Here is a 17717-nt window from a genome sequence, read left to right on the forward strand (position 1 = left end):
TTTAGTCGTTTAGTCATGTCCGACTCTTCGTGACCCCATGGACCAGAGCACGCCAGGCACTTCTGTCTTCCACTGCCTCCCACAGTTTGGTCAGACTCATGTTTGTAGCTTCGAAGACACTATCCAACCATCTCGTTCTCTGTCGTCCCCTTCCCCTTGTGCCCTCCATCTTTCCCAACATCAGGGTCTTTTCCAGGGAGTCTTCTCTTCTCATGAGGTGGCCAAAGTATTGGAGCCTCAGCTTCATGATCTGTCCTTCCAGTGAGCACTCAGGGCTGATTTCCTTAAGAATGGATAGGTTTGATCTTCTTTCAGTCCATGGGACTCTCAAGAGTCTCCTCCAGCACCAATTCATGGTGTTAGGTAAAGGTAAAGGGACCCCTGACCATTAGGTCCAGTCATGACCGACTCTGGGGCTGCGGCGCTTATCTCGCTTTATTGGCCAAGGGAGCCGGCGTACAACTTCCGGGTCATGTGGCCAGCATGACTAAGCCGCTTCTGGCAAACCAGAGCAGCGCACGGAAATGCCATTTACCTTCTTGCCGGAGCGGTACCTATTTATCTACTTGCACTTTGACGTGCTTTCGAACTGCTAAGTTGGCAGGAGCAGGGACCGAGCAACGGGAGCTCACCCCATCGCGGGGATTCGAACCGCCGACCTTCTGATTGGCAAGCCCTAGGCTCTGTGGAGTAATCCACAGCACCACCCGCATCCCAATTCATGGTGTTGTTGGTGTACTAAGCTCTGAATGACTTTGGGCCCAAGGAGCACCTCCCCTAATACCATCCAGCCCAAGTGTTGGAACCCGTGGGAAATGTCCTTCTTATACCAAGGGTTGTTTGTAAGGTGGTGACGTGAGACCGTGCACACTCTGCCTGAGTGGGATATGGTATAGGAAGCATGGTTATGAGAAGGGAGAAATGCTATATTAACCTTTGTGGAGCTTTTTATCTGGGGCGTGATTTTAAATAATTCTCACCAAGCCGCATTTCTGTTTTGCATAAAAATGAATGGCCTTCCCACTTTGAAGTAATTTCCAAAAGCAAAACCTATATGTAACAAGTGATAAATACTGAAATCAGTAAATGGAAATGAAACCTCAAGTGGGCCAGTCAAAAGAATTTTTATTATTATTAAACTACTGCTTTTTTTTTTTGCCGCATCTTGGGATGTTACCCAAGATAACTTTAGTCTTTGATAGCCTTATTCACTTATTTTTAAAGCATGTAAATATGCATATGGTTAAAACTAATTGGTTCTTCAGGTTCAAAGAAAAAAAATGCAAATATCTTTATTTGATGGTATGTTAAGAGCTACTTGAGAACCAGAATGGAATCTAATTTTCTGTTCTTTTTACTGCTTATTGAGGAAGTGGTCTAAACACTATTCAGTTCCTCAGACAATGTATTGATCCTTGGTATTCTGTGGCAGCGTTAGGGTGCCTCAGTGCTACCTCCCCGGTATAGCATTGTCCAGCCATTCTGAGATTGGACTTAAATAGCTTTTAAAAAATAGATCCTTCAGAATTTAAAGGGATGTGGTCCCAGTGGCGGAGCTTCATGCTCCAGCACGGGGGGTGGAGAGCAGGAAGGGGCGGGGCTGACACACGTCCCGGGAGCGTGGCAGGCATCCTGGGGGCGTGGCACATCGCCTGTGGGGGCGTGGTGCCCAGCGCGGGCGGGGGGGCAGCCGCGATGGTACCCTACCTCTTCCTCTGCCACTGTATGGTCCTATCCGCAGGGCAGACTGTTAGTTTCTGTTTTGCCACTGAGCAGCTGCATAGAGTCACAAGGCTCTGTTTACATTCCAGAGACAGTCCAGACTGTTGGAAGTCTCACGGGAGACAGGATGTGACGTTAGTGGTTTCCTGATTCCTTTGTTCCTTGGTTGTTCAGTTGCTCTCTGCTCTCACAGGCAGAGGATGTATATTTCTTTGCTGTCTGCGTAGTAAGAAATAAAGCATAGCGATGTAGCCATAAATCTCATCACTTCCGCATGCTGTTTTGGATTCTCTGCTGAATGGGGGAACGTGCCTTGGAGCCTCATCAAAGGCTCAGGTTGTTAATTATTCGTTGGGAGGGCGATTCCGGAATATGAGCTTTATCAGCTTGGCCGAGCGGAGATCCCGACACAGACACACACCCAAATTTAAAGAAGAATTCCCTTATTGTTACTGAAACATAGCTGCTGTACAAGTATATTATCCTGCTTCAGTAACTGAATAAAAGAGCAAGATTTTAAAATGAAAGGTCAGGGGCCTGCGAGTAATGTAACATAAAAGTTTACACAATCTGCAATATATATGTTTCTTTTTCACGTACATCTCTGAGGACTGCAAGCCAAGCTGCACACTACTCATGCCACTGGACCTGAGGCCACTTAAAACTAGAAAGCCACTTAAGGATGGGGCACTTAAGAATGTATGATCTTTAACCCTTGCCCTGCCCACTGTTTTCCTTTGAAAAAAAACCTCCCCTAAACTGTTTCCCAGGTACTGGGCTTCCAGCTGATCTGAACCATGGGTCCCTGGCAGCAAGTCCCACTGGCATACACAATTCCACAGCCAATGTTAACAGCGGGCTAACAAGTCCAAAGTGCAGCCAGGCCAGGTTCCCACTTCAGCAGCTGATCTAGAAGCCAGGGCACCTAGAGATCAGTCCCACACAAGCCACATCTCCAAAGAGCTCCCTGTACCATCCAAGCCATGGTCCAACCAACATGGGAAGTTGAGGAGACCCAGCACCTCAGCTCTGTTTCCCTTTTGTACTTTGCATGCAGATTGCAGCATCTGGACTTGATGAGGCAGGTGGCCCTCACCTGTGCTCAGCCTACTTCAGCTGAGGAATCACACACCTCCTCCCAGAGCTAGCGAGCCCCACCTGGCCAACTAGGAAGCTGGGCTGTGGGCCCCTGTCTTCCTCAGCCTCCTAGAGTGTTCCTCCTGCTGCTCCTTACGCCTCAGAGCCTGCCATGTTCGGGGAGACAGGGGTTCCTCTGGCTCTGGTGATGGGTCCTGCTGCTCTGGTTCCTGTGCACTGACACCCCCCCCCATCCCTTCACCATCATTGGTCACCCTGTGAGTATTTTCTACACCAACCTCTCCTTCTCCAGCCTCAGCTTGCCCTGGTGTGTCCCAGTCATGGCTATACTCCTCTGCTCCTCCACACTGTCCTGCCAGTTCAGGACATCAGTACCATCTCATCTCCAGAACTCAGACATTTGCATTAACATTAGATACAAACAAGGTCATCATGGGGAAAAGCCCATTGTTGATCAGTTTGGGTTACTACAAGGAATACATGGCCCTATTAGGCTTCCTACCTTTACATTTATTGCTTTACACTCATTATTTTGAAAGATTAACAACATGTCAAATGCTACTGAAGTGAGCATTTGATGGAAATATGGTGGTTTCCTAATTCTAGCCCCATTAAATAAAATAAGTCTTTTTCTCTTTTACTGCAAAGCAGCAGAATAATCCTTTGGGGGAATCAGATGAAATATATGGCACACCTTGAATCTGAAATTGTCATTATTTTCTGTGTTTCAGATGAGAGTCCATACACTAAATCTGCAAACCAGACAAAACCACCCGAAGGAGCATTGGCTGTAAGGAGGCAGAGTATCCCAGGTATACTGCTATTTTCCAGTTTCAAGTAATTCTCAGATCACTCTTGGGAAGGCAATTCTTTGAATTAATTAAGTGTTCTGCTCTTCTTGTGAAGAGCACTTTGAATTAGTTATAAGTGTAGTTTCTGCTCCTAATTGCCTAGGTTATGCACTGTTCTGAGGGTGGCTTTGGACTGACAAGCAGTGACAAGGGAAGCACAAATGATTCATGTGTTCTCTCTTCTGCGTTACGTATTAAGCAAATATCCCCTGCAGTGAGATATGTGAGACTGTGTGCAGCTCACGTACATCACCAAGGGGGTGTTGAGTGAGTCTCTACTTTATATGTTACACAGGAATTATATATCACACACAAACAATTATTATTGTCCCATAGTTTGAAGCACCTTAATTGTATTACACACCATCTTACTTTCACCAGGAAACATGTTTTATAGCCTTGTTGGTGCTATCTTCAATTGATTGTCTAGTAGTTGAAACCCTTACAACTTCTCATGTTCATTCTGGGCAAATTTAGAAGATGGTGCTTTGCCTATAAATGCATAAATTCCAGTTGATTATGCTCACTTCTTCTTATCCTCCTGAATAATCACCAAGGCTTGGCAAGACATTCAGGTAAATGACCCAGACAACATGCAAACTCCCATATTCCTTGTAGTCATGCTTCAGGACAGCCACTTCATGTGTCCTTGTTAGCGTATTCCAGATGACACAGCATTTGTGCCATTTAAATCATGCTACTGAGAGTTGTCATACGTCAGTGGTAATGGTAGTGACTGTGTTACACAGCTCTAGAGAGTTGAAGGCATAGGCATCAGGTCCATCAAGACAGACAGACACCTGTAAGTAAAGTTATATGGTAGCAGCATATTTGGAGCCTGGCTTCTAAATTGCTCAGCATTTCATTAGTAGCTCACTCAGTGTCTTTCGAGTGACTGTCATCGGTAGATAACCCCCACCACTGAGAGATACAACACATGATCTTATCACTGTCTTAACCTCTTGTCACTCTTATGCTTTGAAGTGCAGGGCTCTTTTATGAGGAATAAGAGACCTTTGATCCAAAACACGGAGACTCCTCTGTCAACTCACAGTGTCACTGCTGTTCACATCTCTCACTGTTACAGCATTGATGTAGCTTCGGTCTAGAGTAACGAAAATAATGAGCATTCACCCCTTCAGCATCAAACACATGTGAGAGGGTATTATTGCAGATCCGCTGGAGGTTTTTAGGGGAGGGAAGGTGATGCTTGTGTGACTAAGGCAGGCAGAAAACGAATGCTGCTTTCCATAAAGCTGTTTATGTACGCTGTCCAGAAATGTTACACTGTAAAGAAAGCCTGTGATTTTATAACTCTATAGCGTTGTGACATTTTTAGCCGAATTCTTCCCGCTTCCAGGAAGCTTTCTGCAAAAGCATGTGTTTCATTATCAGTTTATTATTACCTCTGATTTTGATAAACATTGAAGCATCCTAAGAAAACAGAAGGCATTTAGAGAAGCAGATATTTATCCTGATATTCTAGCCTTAGCCAAACAGAGCAACATCCCTTTGTATTTGACCCAGTTCTGCAGATACTTGGAGAGATGAATTGGAGATGACAAGGAGGCTGAATAGTGCATAGCAACCATCCCTTGCTGTCAGTGGTTGTTGGCAGCCTATCCACATGTGCTTTGATTTCCCCCAAAAGAGACATCCACTTCTATGGGTATTATCCTTCAGTGGATATTCCCTGCAAACATAGGAAGCTGCCTTGCACCAAGTCAGATTATTGATTCATCAAGATCACTATTGCCTGAGCTCAGAATTGCAGTGATTGGCTCTCCAAAAACTTCCCAGCCTGCTCTGGAGTCGCCAGGGATTGAATCTGGGTGTGCATTGGTGGGACATGCTTTTCCTTCAGAATTAATAGCTGAAATATTTTAGTAGAGATGCTTAGGGCCTTGTAGCAAGAATCAGTTTTAATGTTGATTAGTAATAACAGCAACTTAGCATGTGTTTGAAAGTGCTGCGTATGTGTTCAGTTGCAATTCTTGCAACTGTCCTGCATATTACAAATGGGTTGAATTCAAGCTGAGGCAGGTGTGCTTGCCTAAGGATACCTGGCCACTTAATGGTGGAGGTGGGATTCAAACTGGGGGATTCCTGATTTGCAGTTTAGTAGCCACTATGCTACACCAGCATACATATGTGTGTGTATAAACGTGCATGTATGCTTATAGGCACAACAGCTACTGAGCTGCCGTAGTACTGAAGAATAGGTCATGCCATATAGCAGGCACAGGCAAACTCGGCCCTCCAGATGTTTTGGGACTACAACTCCCATCATCCCTAGCTAACAGGACCAGTGGTCAGGGATGATGGGAGTTGTAATCCCAAGACATCTAGAGGGCCCAGTTTGCCTATGCCTGCCATATAGATCACACCTCCCTGGACCCATTGCCCAACCACATGCCTTGCATTGGACCAGTAAAACTGGCTAGAGTTGGGACCTAAGCGACAAATGTTAGATCGGACTGTTAGAGGGCACAAATCTTAAACTGAAGAGAGGAAAAACTACCTCCAAAACTGATAGTCTCCTGCTGAAAAATGTCAAATTATCTAAGAACTATAAGATCTAATTATAGATTAGAGACATGAAAACTCTAGTCCAACTCTGCGTTCAGGCTGGATTTTCTTTTTTATGGCTGAACAGTCCTAACACATGAATAATAATGATATTTAACATTTCATAGTGCTTTCAAGTTTTTGAAGCACTTCACATGCATTAACTAGCTGCAGCTCTTACAGCCATGATGTAAGGTAAGTCAATATTTTCTCCCCACCCCATTGTGCAGTTGTGGGAGGGAGGCTTCCCTAAGGCCACCATAGGCAAGATTTTAGCTACTATGCTATTACATTAGCACTCAAAGCCTAGATCATTTGATTAGGTTGCACAGAAAGCCAATACATGCCAGAGAGGCTAGCAATTCAGCATGTATAGTGCTTCCACCCTTACTTCAAATATTATGTGTCACCACATGTAAAAGAGAGAACGTGTTGTGTCTCCTTCCGTCAGCACAAGGATTTCTGCTTGCACAATGAAACTTCACCCACTCTCTTCCCCGGGCATCTCATAAATCTTTTCTGGGTTTTCCCTTCCAACACTCTGGAGAAGATTTGGGGAGGGCACAGGGGAGCAAGGGACAGTTCCATTGTGGAAGCAAAAAATCCTTGTGCTAATCAGACAACTGCATTGGATACAGCCCAATAAAAACAAGATGAGGAAAAGTGCATCCAAAATTATGAGGGAGATGGTGTATCTTCCATAAGTAGAATACTTAAGAAATGGTTACAGGGTACATGAAACTTTTGCGACATTCAAAGAGTGATCCTGTACAATGATCCTACAGGGCAAGGGGACAAGCCGCCACTATGCTGGTGAGATGGCTGCTATACAGTGGATTCACTCAGCCCTGGAGGGGGAAACACTACAGATAGGAAACTATCCAAAATAGTGGGGAGCCAGTAAAATTTCAGGCATCCCATGAAACTGAATGGTTTGCAGGACAGACAAGCAACTTCACAGAGTATGTCATCCAATTGTGGAATTCATTGCAGATGGCTGTTGCAGTTGCTCGAGAGTAACCAGGCAGGACTCCCACCTGTCTTTTACAGGCTTTATTTTGGTGCAAACTATTTACAGTGAAGAGTGTCATAAGTTCATGTCTGGCTCAATCACTAGCAGAATCCAGGAGTGGTCTTTTTTTGTACCTCCCCCAACATAAAAGTTTCGTTACCCCCAACCGTCTCCGCCCCTCTCTGTGCCTCAGACTACTGCGCAGGATGGGTGATGACAGGGGCATGCTTCCCTCCTCTCCGGCTTGCTTAGGCTCGGTGTTAAGGCTCTTCCTAGCATCCTCTGGTCCTTGCACCTCTTCTCCACTGGAGGTGGGGCTTTCCTCTTCCCCGGAAGAGGAACTGCTTCGCAAGATTTTCGGAAGCTCCCTGTAACACAACTGCCCTTCTATTTCTCGCCTCTGAGCCTATGGCAGTTCCCTGACAATTGCCATAAGCTGTTGTAATGCGTTATAGCTTTTTTTAAAAAAATAAAATGATATGTTGGTGTTGGATCAATCTGACAGTGACTATTATAAACGATAACTGAAATAAAACCTGCATATATAGTGGATTTTTCATTGTTCAAATTGCTAGTCCGAACTAAATGTGAAGCTTGCTGGAGTCTTCCTGCCAGTGGTAAGTTTTTTGCCTGGCAAAATGATGTCTAGTGTACTTAAAAACTGTAACTGTAGAACAGGCAGAGGTTTGTTGTTGGAGGTTTTTCTGGACCTTTCAGAGACACTGCAGCAGCAGATTTACTCTGTTCGCTTTGGGATCAGGCTAGGTGACCCTTAAAGTGATTTCCATTTCAGTGATTCGTATACTGAATTTTGAAACGATGAACACAAATTATCATGGCAACAACTAGGTACAATTTTATAACGCAGCTATGTGTGAAAACGAGTGCCTCTTTCAATACTATTTATTGTTCTGTGTTCTGTGGATGATCTCTCTAGTTTTTCCTTGAAATAGCTTTCTATTTCTCTGGGTTTTTCTTTGCTGTGCACTACTTCTATAAGTTACGGCAAGGTTAGAGGAGCACTGCATTCCTCCCTCTCACGAAACAAGGGGAAATGGCTAGGACTTCTGTAGAAAGGTTATAGATCTTTTGACAATTTAAGCCATGGGTTCTCATAGGACAGGGGTGTCCAGATTCCAAGAGACTGCGATCTACTCCCACTAAAACAAAACTGGCAGTTGTTGAGCTTTTTGGGGTGGTGGAAGACCCAAGGTTGTTGATCTTTCTTTGGGGAGGAAGAGTCAAAGTTGTTGAGCTTTTGGTTCCTTGGGGTCGATCACTAAGGATAACGCGATCGACTGGTAGATCGTGATCAACCTGTTGGACATCCCTGTCATAGGAGATTACCACAGGACCCTTCTTGGTAGTTCCACCGACCTCATGAGTCCTGGGGGTGGCAGCCCGTGAGAAGGCATTCTCTGTGGCAGCCCCTAAGTTTTGGAATTTCATTGCCACAGAATTGTGTCTAGTACCTTCATTTCACAGGTTTCATCATATGCTGAAGAGAAGAATCATTTGCTTTTGCCTTTGACACATGAGATACAACAACAACAACAATTTATTACTTATACCCCACCCATTGGACTGGTTTGCCCCAGCCACTGTGAGTGGCTTCCAACAGATAGATAGATGATAAATCGATAGATAGATAGATGATAGATAGATGATAGATAGATAGAGATAGATAGATAGATAGATAGATAGATAGATAGAGATAGATCAATAATGACAACAGGAGTGTGTGTGTGTGTGAGAGAGAGAGAGAGAGAGAGAGAGAGAGAGAGAGAGAATTTATATACAGTGGTACCTCGGGTTAAGTACTTAATTCATTCCGGAGGTCCGTTCTTAACCTGAAACTGTACTTAATGTTAAGTTGTGGGTGAACATATCAGACGACACAGCGATTCTTCCAAAGCAGCTCTTTATTTGTAAGCTGGAACAGAACTAACTGAGGAGCTCAGTCAGCCTGCTTATATAGAGCTCCAGAACAATGTAACTGTTGCCATTTTCTAAAACTATCCAATCACTGAACGTCACTTTCGATCCTTCATTTGCATACAAACTATCCAATCACTGAACGTCACTTTCGATCCTTCATTTGCATAACTATCTACAGTATCCCCCTGCTGGCCCAGGGTGAGAACTTCAGTACATAACACTTAACCTGAAGCACCACCTTAGCCAATGGGGCCTCCTGCTGCTGCTGCGCCGCCGGAGCACAATTTCTGTTCTCATCCTGAAGCAAAGTTCTTAACCCGAGGTACTATTTCTGAGTTAGCGGAGTCTGTAACCTGAAGCGTATGTAAACTGAGGTACCACTGTATATGAACCTACCCTTTTGTTCTGATTGCAATTTTTAAAAAACTGATTTTAGTACTGTATTTTTATACTGTTGTAACTTGCCCCGGGATCTTATGGAAAAAGGCAGCTGAGAAATAAAATAAAACCATCTTCCCACATAGGACCAGGGAAATGAAGAGTGAAATGGAGCCGCCTTGATAGCACTAGCAGTGCTTGAATCATTTCACAGGCTACATGTTAATTCCACTCCTCTTTTAGTCAGTTTGCAGGGGGAGTGCAAAGAATGGGGTATAGACTCTCCTGTAGTGCTCTTTTTATTTTTATTGTTTTAAACAGCTAGTGTGTGATTCATGCCATGAGGATACCTGTCACTTTCATCCTGTTATCTTGCTGTGCAAAGTCAACAAATGATTGATTCTTTCATAGGGATATGCAGATTTAATGAAAGTAAAGGCAGTTAATTAAAATTACGTACAGGTTGGTTATACCCAAATTACAGTTTAAACTTTTGTCAGGCTTATCCCCTCTCTGAGCATCGTTTATCATTGTAAAACTGAATTACTGTTTAGTCCTATCATTTAATTTAATGCCAAAATTAATTCTGTGATTAAAGTATATGCCTTGAGAATACTCTACAGAACAAGAACTGAGAAATTCCCTGTTGTATGTTGTGTGTCATAGTCAATATTATAGTAATTAATGCACCCTGGCACCATGTGGCAGATTATTTGGGTCAGAAAATTTTGGTCTGTGTTCAAAACAGCTTACTTCTGTTCAGATTAGTACTGGGGTGCATGCTTAAAACTGCCTTACTTGAATTAGAAAAGATTTAGGGAAATGCCTAAGTACATTCTGAATCTAATCCTCTATGTCTGAATGGAGCAGAGAAAACTGCTGACACCATAAATAAACAGGGCATGCCATTGCATATATATATATATATTAAAAAAATGTATTTATCATGGCAGATTTATGATAATTTGAAGTTTGATTGCTTAAATTATGGAAAGAAAAATAGTAGAAGGCACTTTACGCACACGGTTGTTTTGATAGGTGAGGAAATTATTGATGTAAAGATGGTGATAAATAGCTTTCCTGCTGGCTGCTCTAAGAGTCTTATCCAGTTCACAGGACCTACCCCATGTAATCTGGCTTCACTCTGGGGACCTTGCCAAAGCAAAACCTTTTTTAGCCTACCTCTCCTGCCCTGGGCTACATACAGTAATGGAACTGCAATAGCTTTTGCTCTGCCTGGTCTATTTATCTGCAGCTCCATCTGCTCCCATTTAGCTTCCTACTGTCCTACTTATTGGAGGAAAATGCTAAAATACAGAACCGGATTCAATGGCGTACAGGAAGAGTGAGCAAATATTAATGGGAAAGGGGTTTCTATGCTAGAGTGGGTAAAATGTTCATGAATATTCTAGCTGCTGTGGGGAAAGCTCAGATACAGAGCTTCTCCCTAAATGCATGTTCACTACTTGATTACCACAGCTTCAAATTTTGACTTGCTAGTATATAGCAACCAACATAGAAACACTGCATTCGCATCACTGAGCTTCGCTTCAGATACAGTGCTTTTCAGTTGTGCAAACGCCCATCTTCACCTGTGACTTCATCAATGAAGGATGAAACATAGAGTTGTCTTTTATGCATGTGAGCCCTAGTGCAGATGTCCACACTAGCAGAAGCTAGCTGGAACTGGAGGAAAAGCCTCAGACGTGGCTATGCTGAAGGTCTCTATTTAATGCTCTTCATCACTCAGATAAGGTCATGATCCCATTATAGCAGTGACTTGGTCAGTGACTGATAAAGATCTGAGCCATGGAGGCCTCAATCGCCCCGCTCTAGGCCAGAAGTCTGAAGTATCTTTCTCTGACCATCCCTGTTTCCTAATTCCAGTTATTACAACCTTTAACAGGATACAGTCTCTTCCCAATTGCCCCCATTCCTTGCTATTCTCTCCAGATCACAGATGAACCACAATCTCGTTACAATTCTCTGCGCACTGGACCATACTACTTATTTCATGCATGCAAGTCTCCCTCACTCAGCAATTTCAGAATTTTATATTGAATGATACAGAGGCATTTATGAGCCCATCTTTAGACGCTGTCATTTCCAACAAAACTGGTGTGTCCATGGGCAATAATTTCCATGGGGCTGTAACTGATGCAACGTCATTCATTTCTTACATGCTTGACCTCATTATTTCCCCCACACGATCTCAAAGATGCCTCAGACACTGTGGTTGTAAGGAAAGTGTGAAAAGTTGTATCAAATAGGTCAAACGCTTTATTGGCTCAACCTTTATAGATAGGTCACATTTATTTAAGTTATAACTCATGAAAAGCAAACAAGAAACATATAAAGCAAGGTGACAATGCAATATAAAACAAAGAGTAACAAGGACATCAATTTACATGATGGCTATAGCAAGGAAACTTGGTTGACATTTTATAGCAACCTAGAAGAAAATTGCTACTTTCTTAGTAATCTTCTATTTGCTATTGTTAGCAAACAGATTATCAAGTTTTTATGGATGTGGCCAATGGATTTGACCCTCCAGTAATTGGGCAAGCAACTTAACAGTGCTTCTTCAGGGATAGCCCAGTGAGATATATAAATGTTGTAAATATTTAACAACATGGGCTCCACAAGTAGATAGAAAAGTTGTTATGAAAGCATCCATCTACAACAGAGGATGGTGTCAGTAGTGACCTCAAAGTGTAAAAACCTTTCCTTGGGAGAAATTTGCAAAGGTCAGGAAGATAGGATTCATTCACAATTCAGTTTTAATCTAGCATCCTACTGTGCCGCAAGATTGGCTACTAATGTCAAATCACAGAGTGCAATTAATCACACAGCTTAGATTTAAATTCCTGTTGTGCTCTATTGGCTCTAATGCCTTGAAAATATTGCAGGAAAAATTATACTCGTATATCACATGATCAACTTTATCAGTCCGAGTCTATTTAGTCACATAAAAATGTTCTAGAAAACAATTGTTCTGATATTGGGCAATGTATCATCATCTTCTAAAAACTGAGATTTATGCAGCAATGTAATACCCATCTTCCTGGGAGAAAGAACCATTGAATGCAGTGATCTTTACTTCTGAGCACACATAAGATTGTGCTGCTGAGTCAGAACTTAAATAGGTCCTGGTGCACTTTTCTTTTAACAGGTAAAGTAGTTTTGTGAGGCAGAATAGAAAGATAGCTAATGAACTAGAAAGTGGGAATGTTGACCTATTATTGAGAATTGTTAGTCGTTTTTTGAAAGCATGGTATTCTGAAAAAAAGGAAACTAAGTCTAAGCTTATTACACCTAACTTGCTTTGTTTAAAATATCAGGGATTGCTAACCTATGACCCTGGGACATGGGTGGCACTGTGGGTTAAACCACAGAGCCTAGGACTTGCCGATCAGAAGGTTGGCGGTTTGAATCCCCGCGACGGGATGAGCTCCCGTTGCTCCATCCCTGCTCCTGCCAACCTAGCCGTTCGAAAGCACATCAAAGTGCAAGTAGACAAATAGGTACTGTTCTGGCAGGAAGGTAAACGGTGTTACTGTGCGCTGCTCTGGCTCGCCAGAAGCAGCTTAGTCATGCTGGCCACATGACCCGGAAGCTGTATGCCGACTCCCTCGGCCAATAAAGTGAGATGAGCACCGCAACCCCAGAGTCGGCCACGACTGGACCTAATGGTCAGGGGTCCCTTTACCTTAACCTATGACCCATGGCCAATTGGTTGCTCCCAAACAACTTCTCATGCCCCCCCCAGCACCCTTCCAACAATTTTATGGTGCTTGTCAGAGTGGAAAGGTTTCAACCTCTTCACTGGTCTTATAAGCGTGTGGTTGGATTATGTCACCTCTTTTCAGCTTTGCAAAAGATCTTTCCCCTCTGACATGCTGTTGTTATTAGAAGAGCTTTGAGAGTTTCCTAAGTTTCTCTGCTCTTCTAAGAATAGAGCTGCACCAGAGGAAGAATGGGCCTTTTGTAAAGGCAAAAAAGCAGCTCTGATTTTCCTCTTCAGGACTGGAGCAGGAGGAGACCCTCCTACACCACTGCTTCCCCTGGGATCAAAAAACGTGGCTGAGTTGAGTATGTAGGTGTGTGCAGTGGCGTAGCGTGGGTTGTCAGCACCCGGGGCAAGGCAAGTAATTTGCGCCCCCTAACCCGTGGATTTGCGCCCCCTAACCCATGGATTTGCGCCCCCTAACCCTAACCCCCAGATGTTGCGCCCGGTGCGGCCGGCCCCCCCTGCACCACCCACACTACGCCACTGGGTGTGTGCAGGTTGCTTGTCCATCTCTGTCTATGCATGCTATATGAGTATATGGCTGTGTGCCAGTGTGTGCACTTGCTGGCATGGGTCCCTCAGAGGGATGGCTATCAGTGTGGCCCTTGAGCCAAAAAAATGGGGGCCATGTACATGGAAGACATACTAAGACATATTTCTGGCCAGTGAGGACCACAATAGTTTTTATCCCCGTGGTGCCCTTAGAGGCATTGTGGGGGGAAATAGTGGCATACTATGTGTGGGTTTGCAGCTCTGTTAACACAGATGGTGGAAGGAAAACAAGAACACACACACACACACAACACACAAATTTGCTGCCAACTCTGTCACTGTTCATCAAGGCATGCCCTCTCTTGAGGCCAAAGGTTTGAAGAATGTCACCTGCTTCCTGAGAACCTTGCTGAAACTGCTCTCCCATTTTCCCAGCCTGCTTTAATGCAAATGCTCTAGTGCGCTCACCTGCAGTTGAGCATTGCAGGGTGTCAGGAGTGCATGCAGGAGCCAAGCCCTGTGACCAATAGGACTTTGCAGGACTAGGGCCTTCCTAAGTTTGTTCTGAAGAGGCAAGGCACGGCCGCACAGGTGAGGCTGATTGGTAACTCACAGCACCTGGTGGCAAGAGCTGGGAAGGGATAGAAGGTCAGCATTTCCCCTCGGCTCTTTGCCACAGCAACACATTCCCTGCCTTGCTGTGTTTGGCTCCTTGACTCCTTGCTTCTTGATCCTTGGCTTCTTGACTCTCAGATCTCTGACCCTCAGACTCTTGGCTTCCTGGCTTCTGGAGTCCCGTTCCTGCTCCCACCCTGCCATCTTACCCCCGTCCCCGATGTCCTCAGCTGCGACTTCTACCGCCCATGAACTGGACCGTGACACAGGGAAAGGTTGGATAGTGCAGGGCAATCTGCATTTCTGGGACACTTCTCCACCATAAGTCATTTTTCCATTGAGGAACACTTGGTGAGCTTTTTCCAAGGAACCCACAGGTTTTCTGAACCACAGTCGGGAAACCACTACTTTGAGTAAGTTTAACAATTATTAATACGTTAGCAGAAAATAGGTTTATTTGATTTGGGGGGGGATAAAGTATTGCCCTAAGGAAATGGATTCAGTTTTCAAAGTTTAATATTTATTTCCTGCGGAAGATTTGATTTTGTTTGGTAATTTCCTGGTAAACATGTTAAACATTTTAAAACATTTTTAAAATGACGGATAGGTGATACTTTGCTATGTTGCAAAGTAGCCAACTATCTGCAAATATTCCATGAAATTCCCATCACTTAATATACATTGCATGTTTATCATGAATGCTTTGTCTTAAAAGTGACAATCCTGAAGGTTTGGAAGCACAAATGGGACAAATAATTTTTCCCAATCATCAAACAAAGACATAATTTCGCCTTCCAGCTGTAGTCTGGTACTACATTTGAAGTGACCCGAATGGAGAAGAATTTTATATTTTATAATTATTATACAGTATACAGATTCCACCAGAGAGCTCTAAAAACAAAAGACAGGAAGGCAAGATAGCTTTTTTCAAGCCCAAGTATATAAATTCATTTTTATTATATTATTTGCTATTTTACTTCATTTTTCTACACTAACTGTTCATTGCCAATGAACTTCCCATATATAAAAACCAAAGAGCAGATGAAAAGAAATAGTTCCCTCAACAAATCATTTTTACTGGTATCGGTGCTGAAAATTGGAAATTTGTTTAGAATAGCACTGGAAAAAAGTTAACTTGTTGCAGGAAATTAGAAAAGGTTCCTTCAAGCTCCATGATAAACAAGATCATTAACTCCATTGGTTTTGTTTATTTGGTGCAGTCATCCTCATCTCTACGTATTTGATAGCCGAAGGCCATAAATCATTTCCATGTAATGTTATGTCCCTATTAATTGCTTTCCTTTGTTGTTCAAAAAGTGTGCTAGCAAAAAATATTTTACTTACTTTTTATATGGAAAGGGTTTATTGTCAATAAACCCCTGATGTATAAAAACCAAAGGACTGATCAGAATAAATGAAAAAGTCTGTACTATTATCAGTGCTGAAAATTGGAAATTTATTTAGATCATAATTGAAAAAGATTTTTTTTTTTCCTGAAAAGAGAAAGCCAATAATACTTTGCATTTATCTTCAACATTTTGGAAAGTCACTTGAGGGATATCTTGAGTGATTTCTTGAGTGATATTCTGAGTACCAATTAGGAGGGTCATTAGGTGTGGATTAGTTGCTAAAGCTTTCGTGTCTTGACCTCTTGAGCTTGTGAAGAGTTTTTCTGAGAAGATGGCTGTACTGCAAATAGTTGTGCTCTGGCTTGGCTTCGTGTATAGGGGCGAGCTGTGGTTTTGTGCCCTGTGCCAGCCAGATCTGTGTAGGGATTGCAGGGGGGTGCAGCATCCGGAGGTGCCACTATGGTTTGGCTACTGGATGGTGTCTGTAATTTATCTGTGGAGAGGGTCTGGGTTTGGGTCTGGTGTGGTTGATTGGAGATGGCGTTCTGTGTGCCTCTGGTTCTGGTGTCGGTTTTTGTGGGGAGGGCTAATTTCCAGATGTCTGGCAGGATATATATATATATATATATATATATATATATATATATATATATATATATATATCCCTGATCAGCTGTTGCATTCCTTAGGATGTTCCTAAAAGGATTGTATGCTGTAGTGGTACACTTGATACCAAGTAAAAATGGGGCTTTCAGTGTTACGTTCCAGCTCTCTAGAATCAGCTTCGGATTAAAATTAGGGTAGCACCTAACATTTTGCTTTTAGGTGGTTATTGAAAGCTTGCATTTCCTGAAGTGTCTTCAGGGCCTTTCCTAAAATGTGTGTCTGTTGTTGGCATCTGTCTGTCTTGAGAGATGATGGAGGAAAAGTCAACTCCTCTGTTAGCACCACCTTGGGATGAGAGCCTGGGCTGCCCAAACAATAGGACCTCCCTCTCAGCCTCACCACTGTGAACCAAAGAGAAGCAGAGCAATATGTTTGGCACCAGCTTGGTTGAAGAAGTTGCTGGAAGGAGGCGTACAAGGCTCCATCCAACCATTTAGGGAATCCAGATTTGTGCAGTCCTTAGTCTTTGCTTCTCCCAAAGTTTTTCCTCAAGACAGTAGGTATGGGTTTCCACTCAAGGTTTACTCTCAAAGCCTTTCTCACAAGGCAGCAGAGGTTTAGGATCAAGAGTTTTCCTTCTCCTTCTCCTAGACTTGAGGCTTCCTCAACCTTGGCCCTCCAGAAGTTTTGAGACTACAATTCCCATCATCCCTGACCACTGGTCCTGCTAGCTAGGGATCATGGGAGTTGTAGGCCAAAAACATCTGGAGGGCCGAGGTTGAGGAAGCCTGTCCTGAATGGACTACCTTCCCAGGTTGACGAGCCCCAGCTGCCCCTCACTTCCCTCTACAGGACATGCAGAAACTGCCTTCGTGACAGAGGGTGACAACCAAGGAAGGAGATCCTTCTCCGTGGTCCTCCCACTCCAACATGTGTAGAACGCTCCCCCCAAAGAGAAAGGGTGCAGAACCTTTTCAGCCCAAAGGCCACACATCTCACTTTGGGGCAGCCTTCTACTTAGGGCCACTTGCCAGTGGTGGGTGGTGCCAGAGGCAAAAGTGGGTGGGGCAATGAATGCAAATTTCACCTTGGCTAGATGCCCCCCTCTTTCCTCCATCTGGGATTATCAGAGAATGCATTCCAGTTACACACAAAAAACTCAAGCAGGTTGCAAACCAGGGCTGCTGAGAGTTGCAGCCAGAAGAGAGAGTGCATGGCCTGGGGAGGGGATTGTGGCCTACCGAGAATCTCAGGGGCCACAAAAGAAGTGTAGAGGTCCGTATTTAGCACCTATGCTT

General features: G+C 43.6%; 1 protein-coding gene across 20 annotated transcripts in view; it reads left to right on the top strand.

The window, feature by feature from the left end:
* The window catches only part of GRIP1 (glutamate receptor interacting protein 1), a 346924-nt gene that overhangs the window by 249164 nt on the left and 80043 nt on the right, over positions 1 to 17717 (top strand). For 19 of the 20 annotated variants that reach the window (XM_081211477.1, XM_081211462.1, XM_081211473.1 and 16 more), the window contains exon 2: positions 3552 to 3632. The exons of the other annotated variant lie outside the window; for it this stretch is intronic. In XM_081211477.1, the coding sequence (XP_081067603.1) occupies positions 3552 to 3632 (81 nt within the window). The remainder of the gene's footprint in view (positions 1 to 3551; positions 3633 to 17717) is intronic. 20 annotated transcript variants of the gene reach the window in all.

This window comes from Podarcis bocagei (genome assembly GCF_964188305.1).
Source record: "Podarcis bocagei genome assembly, chromosome: 10".
Classification (NCBI taxonomy): Eukaryota; Metazoa; Chordata; class Lepidosauria; order Squamata; family Lacertidae; genus Podarcis; species Podarcis bocagei.